The sequence below is a fragment of the Somniosus microcephalus genome, chromosome 6 (genome assembly GCF_052327205.1).
Source record: "Somniosus microcephalus isolate GS21.2 chromosome 6, FLI_Smic_1.0, whole genome shotgun sequence".
NCBI lineage: Eukaryota > Metazoa > Chordata > Chondrichthyes > Squaliformes > Somniosidae > Somniosus > Somniosus microcephalus.
This window is the reverse complement of record NC_140992.1, coordinates 79,329,684-79,342,753: the sequence shown is the minus strand read 5'-3', so window position 1 is coordinate 79,342,753 and position 13,070 is coordinate 79,329,684. Positions and strand designations below refer to the sequence as shown.

The following is a 13,070-nucleotide window of genomic DNA, read 5'->3' as shown; positions in this document are numbered from 1 at the left end:
TTGGGGTATTTTGAAGATGGCAACCAAGATCTTCTATGACAAACAGTTCATATATTTTTGTGGAAGTGCTAAAGAGCCAATTAATCTTTTAACAGCACTTATTAAAATGAATGAATACAGAGTTAAACCAAGGGTAACAGGTTGCTTAAAAAGTGTGGTTAAATAATATAGGTTACGGCCAAGTCCAGCAACTCGATATTATAAATATCTCCAATCATAAAGCTGACCAGAACTCACTTATGGCGTTGTTGCTTGTGAGTTATGGTCAGTATCACTTTCTGAGATGTCATTATTTATTCTGGCCATGACATTTCCTGTATTGTAGAAGAAAATGTACATATTACACACATACTCCTATCCTCCATTTTGTAGGGCTACAGTCAGGAACTCTAAGTCTGTCATTCATACTTTGAATAAACTGCCCCTCACCCTAAAAGTGCTAAAACAAAATCTAAAAACTAGCATTTTTTTTATTTTTCTGCTAAAAACTGCTGTGACAGGCTTGTGGGTTGGCTCTGGCCTTCATGTGTGTTGTTATTGCTTATTACTTCCTCCATTTATATCAAAGTCATAGTGAAGAGAGATAAGGTTTCAGTGAACAGATTCTCTTGATGGTGACAATGAGTTCAAAAGTCAATGGCTTTCGATGACAACCATTTACAGTGTGTCAATGAGTGTTTGTGCTAAACATCATAGTGACAACCCTGTTGTTTTTAAAAGACACACTCAATAGATTCTTGTATAAATAGTGTAACCAGGAAATTAATATTTTCAGCTGCTGCAGAATAGATTTTTTTCTATGGAACTGGTTCTAGGTTCTGTAGTTTACTAACACTTTTAGATAAATTAAAATGGAACAGTGTAGGAATTATTAAAATTTGTTTAGGAAATACTGCTGATGAAGCAATGTTCTATTATGGCAAAAATAAACATTCCAGAGTAACTTGTGGTGACACAAGGGATGGTAAACTAACCAAGCATGAAGCATAGCTGAATTCTTTCAACAGTTCAAGGCCCTTTATTCTAGCATCAAACTTGATCAAGCATTGTGACTATCAGTCAATAGGCCAAAAACTGCAGTTTAAGAATTCTGCTCACTGCTCTCTAGGAACATGTTTTAATTGTGCTCTCGTATTAAATGCATTTGCTTGACCATAATGATCTAATAATCTGTAATATTCAATATTAACTCTTTTTGGAAAAAAATTAAAGTACAGTACCATTTAAAAGGTATTTTATATAAATGTGTAATGTTAAAAAAGTGATACTATAACAGATTATAAGCACATTTCTAAAAAGCATATAAAATGTCAAATTGCACACTGTTTAATATAACCATAACAGAAGCACATGTTTCTTATGTTTCAAGTTAATGCATAAAATAACTTAATAATTCCCTCATTTCATATTCAACAAATACTGTCCATTGCTACACAAGTAAATACCACTTTAACTTTTCAGAAGATTTATATACCCATCGTTTGGCTAAACCCTTGTATGACTGTTCGCATCTGGAAATGTACTAACCAGTCTGTCAAAATAATCATGCATATGCACAGTATTGAAATATGATATAATGTGCATTAAATGCAAAAACTCCAAATGACATTAAACAATTGTAATTTATTACCAGTAACATACAATGAGAACATTTATTAAGATGATGATTGTTTGATGTCAGAACTGCAACACAAGCCTCAGAAGTTGATTACATTTATTTTAAAATAAACTAATTCTACATTCAATTTAATACAGAAGAGAAAACCACAATTTTCTGAAAAAGACACTAATATATTCTCAATTAATAACAGCATATTAATGATTTTACTTGAAAAATATGTATTTACTGTTGTACTGTGATTAAAAAATAAACTTACTGAACTTTATTTAACATGTAATCCCAAGGTCTTCCAAGTGTAAGGAAGGAAGAACTTTGAGGAGATTAAATGGTCTGCTATATAAGGTCCATCTAAAGTTAACCTAACCCTGAGCACTTGCTTTACCGGTGTAAGGATGTACTCCTGGATCCTGTTGAACCTACACCAGTAACAGTAACTGCGCGCTCTCGTTCTTTTGCAATCTCCATTTCGATTTTGGCTTGGATTTTTTCCCAGTTTACTTCTACCTGCATAAGGTATTAGATGAAATCAGCATTAGTCAAGTATTTCAATCAAATTCAATATTCTATATAAATTCCCACTAGTAGTGAGATTTAAGGTGAACGTTTTATTTTTGTTTGTTACTTTCCTATCAGCATCCAGAATAAAGATGCTATATATAAACAATTCCAGCAAAACTAAAGAAAAAGTTAAAATGATCTTTTGGAAGTGAATTTTTTGTGTATTCCAGTGAGGAATATCAATACTGAGAAAAGAATATTTTCCCACTTTGTGTTGGCTTTCCAGGTCCTATATAGAATGCGTTAGATGAAGGATAAACTTTCCTCTAAAGTATCACAATAGTGTGCTTGACCCAAACTGCAGTAGAACCTAGTCGGCCAAAATAACATTTCCAAAACTGTCATTTATGTGGCTTTTCTGGTGCCAAGCAATGGGTAGTTTTGTGCTGTGGACTCTTTTCCAGGAATTAGATTAAATAAGACTGGTCAAAATCACTTCACTTGGGGCCCACTAGAGTGCATAACTTGATTCTCAACAGTCTTGGCCAGATTCAAGGCCAGTTATTAAGTACGCAATTGTGCACACGTTGTGCCTCTTAAACCCTCAAAGGCCAGAGCAGCAGTCTGTGTTTCTGTTGTGGATGAGGCGCCAACTGGTCCCTAGCCGTTTCGGAGGTGGGGGGTGTCGGAGATTCCAATGATGCCATACACTCAACAGATTTCTGCAATGAGGAAAAAGCTTTCCTGATGTTACTACAAATGGGGACGGTCATCTCCGGAGTCACAGCTGTCAGTTGTGGTCCATCCTAGCAGACTGATCTCAGTGCTTGCATGTAGGTATAATGCTGCTGCATCATCCTTCTTTTCAGGTGAATAGATCATCAGATCTGGGTCCCAAGACTTCGACCCCATGGACAACCTACACCTCTGCCTCGGCTGGGAAGTTGGCAAAGCTTCATCCACTCCCCATTTCTCTGGCTCCCTCATGCTCTGTAAATCACCTGGTGCCACATCTTCACTTATACTATCTAATAATTCCCCCCTGATGAAAGTTTCTGAGCTGGTGTACAGGAGTTAGAAAGCAAGTGATGCAGCGGATGACATCAAGGAGTTTGGGGCAGAGGAACTGAGGGAATTAGTGACAGGATCTTGCTCCAGAGACTCCTGTGTGGCCTTGTCTTCAACATTCTCTTCCTCATCATCATCAGAAACTACTTTTTTCCCTCCTGCTTCTCTTCATCTTCCTTCTCTTTCTCATCGCCTGCCCCATTGCTCTGATTGATCTGCAGGAAAGGAGAGTTTAAGCTAACAATTGGGATAAAGGAGACAGAGAGGGATGTGGCAGCTTCTGGCTGTCTGCTGCTTCATAGGGATGCCAATGCAACTATGTAGGTCTGCACCTAGTGACCTGCTGTGCGCACTGTCCCACTGATTTCGCCATCTCTCATTGCTAGAGCAGAGTACCTTCCCAGCAGCTCCATGACCTGCTCTTTGTAGGAGGTTAGCTCTCTAATGTCCAGAATGCTCACTTTAGTACCCTACCTTGCTGGGCATTGTGCGCAGGTTTCTCCTGTAATAACTGAGTGAATTAGGTGAAGGCTAGCATTTGAGGGATTGATTTTAGAGAGTTAACAGTCTATTGGTGCCCATGGTGTCCAAGGATGAAAATGCACAGTAGCCAATTTGTTACCTTGCCTGCCATTCTCTTCTTCGGGCACTGGTTTGAATTCTGAGGGTGAAAGAGACACCTCCCTCCATGCATAGGGGAGGCACTTCCCTGAGATTTCCTCCCACGGACAACTGGCAGTCTCCTTTGTGTCTGACAGTCGGTCTCATTAAATATTTTGGGCTCTTATTTTCCACCTCCTTCCAATGCCCTGCTTCATTCTGTCGGTGCCTTTGCCTGCTCCTGCACTTGATGACATTCTTTACAAGTGCCAAAAAATCTTATATGATTCATCCATTACAGCTACCTGACAGTCAGCTCACTGTGCCAAACTCTTGACCACTTACCTGCAGCTCCTCCAGCCCATTGGTGCGATCTTCAGCCATACTTGGCATTTTAAAGGTTGCAATTTCCAAGCACAGAAGTACAGTACTCCCATGTGTTGTGCTACTGAAACACCAACAGATATGCTAATTTTGAAGATACATTGATGGCAGTGACAGTTCTAGACAGCATTGGCAGACGGAAGTCCTGGTTCAGCAGAGCAATATCAAGGCTTTTGGGACCATTGTGTTTTGTGAATGTCTGTGTCTTTTATACCTTGGGTGCCATTCCTCTTTACATGCAAATTTCACACTTGCATCTTATTAGCACCTCACACTCATAAAAATAACAATCACAACTAAATAGGCACTGTAGCTATGAATCAAATGCAAGAAAAGCAGGTAAATACATTTTCAGTGAGCACTCCTGCTCCTCCATGCCCCAACAAAAAAAACCTGGACCGTTTTCTGAGTAGCCTCCAGCCGTCATAGAATCATAGAAATTTACAGTGCAGAAGGAGGCCATTCAGGCCATCGTGCCTGTGCTGGCTCTTTGAAAGAGCAGTCATGCTTAGTCCCACATCCCTGCTTTTTGTCCGTAACCCTGCAAGTTAATCATCCCTGTCAAAATCCCTTTTAAAATTATTTATGGAATCAGCTTCCACCAACTTTTCAGGTAAAGCATTCCAGATCTCGACAACTGAGTGAAAAAAGAATTCCTCATCTCCCCTCTAGATTTTTTGCCAATGATTTTAAATCTATGACCTCTGGTTATTGACCCACTCACCAGAGGGAATAGTCTTTCTCCATCTACTCTAATCAAAACCTCTCATCATCTTGAAAACCTCAATTAGGTCACCTCTTAACCTTCTCTGTTCCAAGGAGAACAGTCCTAACTTTTCCAACTTCTCCTCATAACTAAAGTCCCTCATCCCTGGTAACACCTGGTAAACCTCCTCTGTACTCTTTCTAAGGCCTTTACACCTTTCCGGAAGTGTGGTGCCCAGAATTGTCCACAATACTCCAGCTGAGGCCTAATCAGTGATTTATAAAGTTCTAGCATGATCTCTTTGCTTTTTATATTCTATTCCTCTATTTATAAACCCATAAATAACCCATATGCTTTTTTAACCACCTGTGCCATGTGGAAACTCCAGGATGCTTCCCGTGTCCTGGACAACCACGTGTGAAGGAAGTGTCATCAGCTGGAGGAGCTGAAGCTCCGGGTTTCGGAGCTTGAGCAGCAGTTGGTATTACTGTAGTGCATCCGTGAGGCTGAGAGCTACGTGGGTAGCACGTTTCAAGAGGTGGTCACCTCGCAGTGTAAGAGTGTACAGAAAGGGAATGGGTGACCATCAGACAGACAAGGAGGATCAAGCAGGTAGTGCAGGAGTCCCCTGAGTGCATCTCACTGGTGAGGGCGATGGTTCCTCTGGGGAGTACAGCCAGAGCCAAGTCTACGGCATCACGGGTGGCTCAGCTGTACAGGGTCTTGGAGGAGGAAAATCGGGAAAGCAATAGTGATAGGGAATTCAATAGTTAGAGGAACAGACAGGCGTTTCTGTGGCCAGAGATGTGATTCCAGGATAGTATGTTGCCTCCCTGGTGCCAGGGTCAAGGATGTCACTGAGCGGCTGCAGAACATTCTGAGGGGGGAGGGTGAACAGCCAGAGGTCGTGGTCCATATCGGTATTAACAACATAGGTAGAAAGAGGGATGTGGTCCTGCAGGCAGATTTTAGGGAGCAAGGAAAGAGATTAAAAAGCAGGACCTCAAAGGTAGTATTCTCCGGATTACTCCTGGTGCCACGAGCTAGTTAGTATACAAATAGAAGAATAGAGCAGATGAATACGTGGCTGGAGAGATGGTGCAGGAGGGAGGGCTTTAGATTTCTGGGACTTTGGGACCGGTTCTGGGGAAGGTGGAACCAGTACAGGCCGGACAGGTTGCACCTCAACAGAGCCAGGACCAATATCTTCGCGGGGGGGTTTGCTAGTGCTGTTGGGGAGGGTTTAAACTAATTTGGCAGGGGTGGGCACCTGGATGTAGCATTAGAAAGGAGAAACAAGGTGCACAAAGGATTGGGAAAGACAGATAGCAATACAGTAAGACATAGTACGATATTAGATGGGGTCAGACTAAGAGAGAATACAAGTAGGCCTAAGATAGGTTTACAGTGCATGTGTGTAAACACACTAAGGCCTAGAAATTCAGTCGCGCCACTTTTGGGGCGCTAAAGTTGGGCGGTCGCTAAAGTTAGCGCCCGCCGGAAAGTGTAGGCCACTTCGCCGAAATTCAGTAGATTTGGCCAAGGAGTTTGGGCGAGCGCTGAAACTGGCGTTGCACTCCTTTCTTTAGGCGCTAAGCCGGCGGTGCGGACTGATAACGCCGAGGCCGGGCGCAGCGCAGGTGCGGTCATGTTTTGATTGACAGCAGACACCCTGACGCCGGCCAGCTCTTAAAGGGGGAAGGGTCGACATTGTCTGCTGCCACGCCCTGGATAGTGGAGCCCTGCAGCTAGGCCTCAACACTGCTGGTGGACCCAAATAGCGCCTGAAGCCATGCAGAAGGCCCGTGAACGAGCGCAGCGCTTCTCAGAGCCTGCTTTGTGGGTGCTGCTTAAGGGTTTGGAAAAGAGAAGAGAGATCTTGTGCCCGGACAGTGGCAAGAAGGCTCCCAGGAGCCAGTTCAGGAGAGCCTGGAGGGAAATCGCCCACAGGGTGTCAGCCACCAGCGATGTCCCCAGGACTGGTGACCAATGCCGCAAGAAGTACAACGACCTCACTCGGTTGGTCAAGGTGAGTAGCCTTTCCAGTGTCCTCCTCATCCTTGCATGTGCACCTCACATTATGGGCAAAGGGACCTCAAAGGCCTAATGGCCATCCCTCCTCCCGCAGCTATGGCACTGGCATGATCATCAATAGCACTTTCTGCACTTTACACACTGGCCAAGCTATTCGACCATGGGAGGCAGTGCACACAACAACAGGGCACCACACTGTACTTAGAGGCCGTCCTTTCTCTTGCAGGCCAAGCTGGCCCAGAATATGAAGAGCCGGAATGTCACCGGGGGAGGCCGTGCCCAGTTCCAGGAGCTCAGTGAGCTGGAGGAGCGCGTGGCTCGACTCATGCGTGGCCGGGTGGTTGGGCCCGTTGCTATTGGTGATGCGGACCCTGTGCTGGGCCCCAATGGTAAGGACATGACCGTTTGGACCTCTCTCGTTCCCCTTGCGCTTCAGATCTACATCCTTTGCCACTGTCCGACCAATGCGCATAATGCCACCACTCATGCCTCCCTCGCTGACGCCCTGTCCTCACTCTAAAGCTACTCTTGTGCCTTCCTGCTTTCAGCTGGTGAGGAGGAGGTCCATGAAGCTGAGAGTGCCAGTCCCTCGGAAGAGGAGGACGACGAGGACCAAGAGGAAGGCGGCACATCGGGGGAACCCTCATCCGCGCCAGGGGATGGCAATGGAGGGGAGACGTCTTGCCTGGAGGAGAGCCAGGGGGAAGTGTTGCAGGGGGGTGTAGCTCCTGGGCCCAGTGGCGTCCAGGCACGCGGGAAGGGTCTGGCAGCACGGCTGCCTTCTCCCCAGAGGGGGGAAGTGTTGCAGGGGAGGGCAGTTGCTGGGCCCAGTGGCGTCCAGGCACGCGGGAAGGGTCGGGCAGCACGGCTGCCTTCTCCCCAGAGGGGGGAAGTGTTGCAGGGGAGGGCAGTTGCTGGGCCCAGTGGCGTCCAGGCACGGGGGAAGGGTCGGGCAGCTCGGCGGCCTTCTCCCCAGAGGGAGAGTCCGCCCTCCAGTCCGGAGACAGTCCTCGCCCAGGAGGTGCGCCTCCTTGATGAAATGTCCGCGGCCTCGGAGCGGCGCTACAACGAGTTCATGGGGGTTGTGGGACAGATGCCTCAGGCCATTGAGTCCCTGGCTCATAGTGTGGCCGCTTTCGGGGACTCACAGGCCAGGGGTGTCGACCAACTCGCGGCAGCACAGGCCAGGGGTGTCGACCAACTCGCGGCAGCACAGGACGCGAGTCGCGAGTTCATGAGTGGTGCCGTGCAGACACTGGCTGATCTGATGCGGGCACAGACCAGGGCAGTTCGGGCACTCACTTCTGCCACACTCGCGGTGTCACGGAAGCATCGCCAGGGCACCCGCCGCCCTGCTGCAGCACAGCGGTCTGGCCTCCACCAGATTGCTGCGCTTGCTGCAGTGCCAGCCCGGCCGAGTGCCAGTGTCTCTGGCGACCAGCGAGCGCCTGGCATCAGCCAGCTTGCCCCCATTGCTGCAGCCGCCACTGCCACTCCCCCAGCCAAGGTGCGATGAGCTGATGCAGAGACTGATGCTGCCCAGCCACAGCTGCAGCAGTCAGCAGCCGGCCCCTCCAGGGCCGGACCTCGTCTAGGCCGACCCCCAAGGGCATCTGCCGTCACGCAGTGTGCCCCTCAGGAGTCTTCCCCCAGCCTTGCCACACCCACAGGGCCCAGGTTGAGGCGGAGCAACAGGTCGGGCAGGGGCCGGAGAAGCCTGCACAAGGACTCGCCCTCTCGGCACACCAAGTAGAGTGTGTTGCCAACTATTTTTTTTATATGGGGGTGTTTGTGTTCTGGGGGGGGGGGGAGCTTATTTTGGGAAGACCGAATTGAAGGCAAATGTTTTTTTATATGGGGGTGGTTGTGTTCTGGAGGTGGGGGGGGGGCTTATTTTGGGAAGGCCGAGGATGAAGGCAAATGTTATTGACAAGTTTTGTTATTCCTCCCCAGGTTGTGGGAGTGAGATATGTTTTTGACTGTTTTTTGGGGGTCTTGTCTGTTTCTCTGTTTCATGTGGGAAGGGCCCTGAGTTTGTTAAATAAAGCTTTTTATTTATTCAGCTTGTCCAGGTGTCATGTTTCAAGTGGTTGTTGCGTTAACCGGCTGAGGGCTTGCGGAGCGGCTGCATTCAGGTGCGTTCATTGCCACAAGCCATTCCCTGACAGGGGGCCTAGAAGTGCCGTTCAATAAGCCGCCGGCGGACGGCCCTTGGACCTTGTGGCTCCCTCCTGGGCTGGTACTCCTCCTCCTCCTCCTCATGGTCCTCCTGCTCGTCCTCCTGAGGTGGTGGTCCAACGTGAGGTGGCAGTGCCCGAGTCCTGCGGATAGCCAGGTTGTGCAGCATGCAGCAAACGACGACGAACTGGGAGACTCTATCCGGCGAATACTGTAGAGGCCCGCCGGAACGATCCAGGCAGCGGAACCATTGCTTGAGGACGCCAATCGTTTGCTCTATGATGTTTCTTGTGGCTTAATGGCTTTCGTTGTATGCCTCCTCCGCAGGGGTCCTGGGCGCGCGGAGCGGGGTCATGAGCCATGTACACAAAGGGTAGCCCTTGTCCCCAATAAGCCATCCCCTTGGGGGAGGCTGTGCCTCGAACATGTCAGCCACAGTAGTCTGGCGCAGGATAAATGCATCGTGGCTGCTTCCTGGAAAGCGGGCATTGACAGCTAGGATGCGCTGCCTGTGGTCACACACCAGCTGTACATTGAGGGAATGGTAGCCCTTCCGGTTGCGGTAATCCTCGGCATTGTCGATAGGTGCCCGCATAGCCACATGCGTGCAGTCAATGGCGCCCTGCACCATGGGGAAGTCGGCGATCCTGGCAAATCCGACTGCACGCTGCTCCTGCCTCTCTAGGGTCATGGGGAAGGAGATGAATTGGTGTCTCCTTGCGAAAAGGGCATCGGTGACCTGCCGAATGCAGCGATGCACGGCGAACTGGGAAATGTTCGCTATGTCCCCAGCAGCGGCTTGGAATGATCCGCTTGCATAAAAGTTCAGAGCCACCGTGACCTTCACTTCCACCGACAGAGACGTCCTGCACATCAGCTGTGGACGCAGATCTCTGTGAAGCAGCTGGCAGATCTCTGCAACCACCTCCCTTCTGAAGCGCAGCCTCTTAACACAATGCGCGGCAGTCATGGTGAGATAGGACACCTGCTGCCGGTATTCCCTGAGTGGGTAAGGCCTACGTTGCCGACGCCTGATGGCCCCTCTGCGTCTAGGCATGGCTGGCCCTCTCACACAGCGTCTGCGAGCCCTTCGCACATAATGCTGGAACTGAGGGTTGGAACCCCATGCAGCCCCCATAATAAACTTGCAAACAGTGAAATCACAATGAGTGAAAGTTCCAAGCTCTGGCCAGAAGCCAAAAATACCTCTCCTATGTTGTCCCAAATCAGGAAGGTCTGTTCCTTGGTCTCTGTCCAGAAATCCAAAGCACTAAAGTCATTGCAGCAAAATGGCTGGCCTTTATAGTTCAGTGTAAGTGCCCTTTAATTAGCGCTCCCCGAGGCCCGCAGGGCCTCTGCTGCGTTCCACTTCACAGTTCTTAACAGCGCCACGCCCACATTGGGCGGGCGCCACTGAATTTCCGGTTTGGGGCGCACAAACAGCGTTGCACGACGAAATGACGTCATAAGCTGCGCGCGCAGCTGAGCGGGCGCAAACACTTTGCGCCGGCGCTAAATGTCAACTGAAGTTGGGCGTGATGCGCTATCAATTACTCATAAAAGACTGAGAGTTAGAAGAGTAACTAAAGGCTTTTATTAACAACAGAATGGAGGTCTGCCTCGCGTGGTCGACCGGTCCATGATACTAAGGGCTGGGGAGCAGTCACCTTTATACTAGGACCTGTGGGAGGAGTCAGCTGAGGCATGTCCAGGCATGTACACAGTGGAATACAAACAGGACAAACAGGAATACAAACAGTGGTTTACCACATTCACCCCTTGTTTAAAATTGAGTCCGGCGGGGTGAAGTGTATTAAAAGTTAGTGTATTGGAGTCTCTCCGGAGGTCTTGTCTGCCGCTGTGATCTGCGTGGCGACAGCAGGGGTAGTGAAGTTTCCGGCGTCGAGTCCAGCGTAGGCTGTGGCACAGGCGTGTCGTCCTCGTAGATGTCGAGCGGGTCGCGGGGCCCAGGCCTGCCGTCTGCTGGGGCTGGATATCGGATCGTGAGGGGGGGTGGTAGTGGGCAGTGGGTTACTGCGGCCCCCGAGGGTGCAAGGTCTCTTATGGAGACTGTGTCCTCCCGCCCGTCCGGGTATGCGATGTAAGCATACTGGGGGTTGGCGTGGAGGAGGTCGACCCTCTCGACCAGGGGGTCCGTTTTATGGGTCCTCACGTGTCTTCTCAGTAGGACCGGCCCTGGGGACGTCAGCCATGGCGGTAGCGATGTCCCCGATGTGGACTTCCTTGGGAAGACAAACATTTTCTCATGAGGGGTGGCGTTAGTGGCAGTGCAGAGCAGTGACCGAATAGAGTGGAGCGCATCGGGGAGCACATCCTGCCAGCGGGAGGTTGGAAGGCCCCTAGACTTTAAGGCTAGCAGGACGGCCTTCCAAACTGTCGCATTTTCTCTTTCCACCTGTCCGTTCCCCCGGGGGTTGTAACTGGTGGTCCTGCTTGTGGCAATACCCCTAGTTAGCAGGTACTGACGGAGTTCGTCGCTCATAAACGATGAGCCCCGGTCGCTATGGATATAGCTGGGGAAGCCGAACAGGGTGAAGAGGTTGTTCAGACATTTAATGACCGTGGCACTGGTCATGTCCGGGCAGGGGAAGGCGAACGGGAAACGGGAGTACTCATCAATAATATTGAGGAAGTACACATTGCGGTCGGAGGAGGGGAGAGGCCCTTTAAAATCAACGCTCAGGCGCTCGAAGGGGCGAGTGGCTTTTATCAGGTGGGCCCTGTCTGGTCTATAAAAGTGCGGTTTGCACTCAGCGCAGACTTGGCAGTTCCTGGTCATGGTCCTGACCTCCTCAATAGAGTAAGGCAGGTTGCGGGCCTTGATGAAGTGGAAGAACCTGGTGACCCCCGGGTGGCAGAGGTCATTGTGGAGGGCCCGCAGTCTATCGATCTGCGCGCTGGCGCAGGTGCCACGCGATAGCGCATCCGGGGGTTCATTTAGCTTCCCGGGCCGGTACAAGATCTCGTAGTTGTAGGTGGAAAGTTCGATTCTCCACCTCAAGATCTTGTCATTTTTGATTTTGCCCCTCTGCTTGTTGTTAAACATAAAAGCAACTGAACGCTGGTCAGTGAGCAGGGTAAATCGTTTTCCGGCCAGGTAGTGCCTCCAATGACGCACAGCCTCCACAATCGCCTGGGCCTCCTTCTCAACAGCGGAGTGTCTGGTCTCCGGGCCTTGGAGGGTTCGTGAAAAGAAGGCCACGGGTCTCCCCGCCTGATTGAGGGTAGCGGCCAGGGCAAAGTCAGACGCGTCGCTTTCCACCTGGAAGGGGATGGATTCGTCCACTGCGTGCATGGTGGCTTTGGCAATGTCCTCCTTGATACGGTGGAAGGCTAAGCGGGCCTCTGCCGTCAAGGGAAAAGAGGTGGACTTGATCAGCGGACGGGCCTTGTCCGCATAGTAGGGGACCCACTGGGCGTAATAGGAGAAAAACCCTAGGCACCTCTTCAGGGCCTTGAGGCAGTGGGGCAGTGGAAGTTCCATAAGGGGACGCATCCAGTCGGGGTCGGGGCCGATGACTCCGTGTTCCACAACACAGCCAAGGATGGCGAGGCGGTTTGTGCGGAATATGCACTTCTCCTTGTTATATGTCAGGCTTAGGAGTTGGGCGGTGCGGAGGAATTTTTCGAGGTTTGCGTCATGGTCCTGCAAGTCACGGCCGCAGATGGTCACATTGTCCAGATATGGGAAAGTGGCCTGCAACGCATTTTGATCTACCATCCGGTCCATCTCCCTTTGGAAGACGGAGACCCCGTTGGTGACGCCAAAGGGAACCCTAAGGAAGTGATAGAGGCGGCCGTTTGCCTCAAAGGCAGTGTACTGGCGGTCCTCAGGGCGGATGGGGAGCTGGTGGTACGCTGATTTCAGGTCAATGGTCGAGAAGACGCGGTACTGCGCGATCTGGTTGACCATATCAGCTATACGGGGGAGTGGGTAGGCGTCCAGCAGGGTGTAGCCAT

At 49.8% G+C, this 13,070-nt stretch overlaps 1 protein-coding gene across 3 annotated transcripts in view; it reads right to left on the bottom strand.

Annotated features, from left to right (window-relative positions):
• Positions 1-1,603: 1,603 nt before the first annotated feature.
• LOC147115826 (intraflagellar transport protein 80 homolog) overlaps positions 1,604-13,070 on the bottom strand; it is a 68,619-nt gene continuing 57,152 nt past the window's right edge. For 2 of the 3 annotated variants that reach the window (XM_085990419.1, XM_085990420.1), the window contains one exon: positions 1,604-2,125. In XM_085990419.1, the coding sequence (XP_085846545.1) occupies positions 2,000-2,125 (126 nt within the window). In that variant the 3' untranslated portion in view covers positions 1,604-1,999. The remainder of the gene's footprint in view (positions 2,126-13,070) is intronic. The other variant, XM_085990421.1, reaches the window with a different exon arrangement.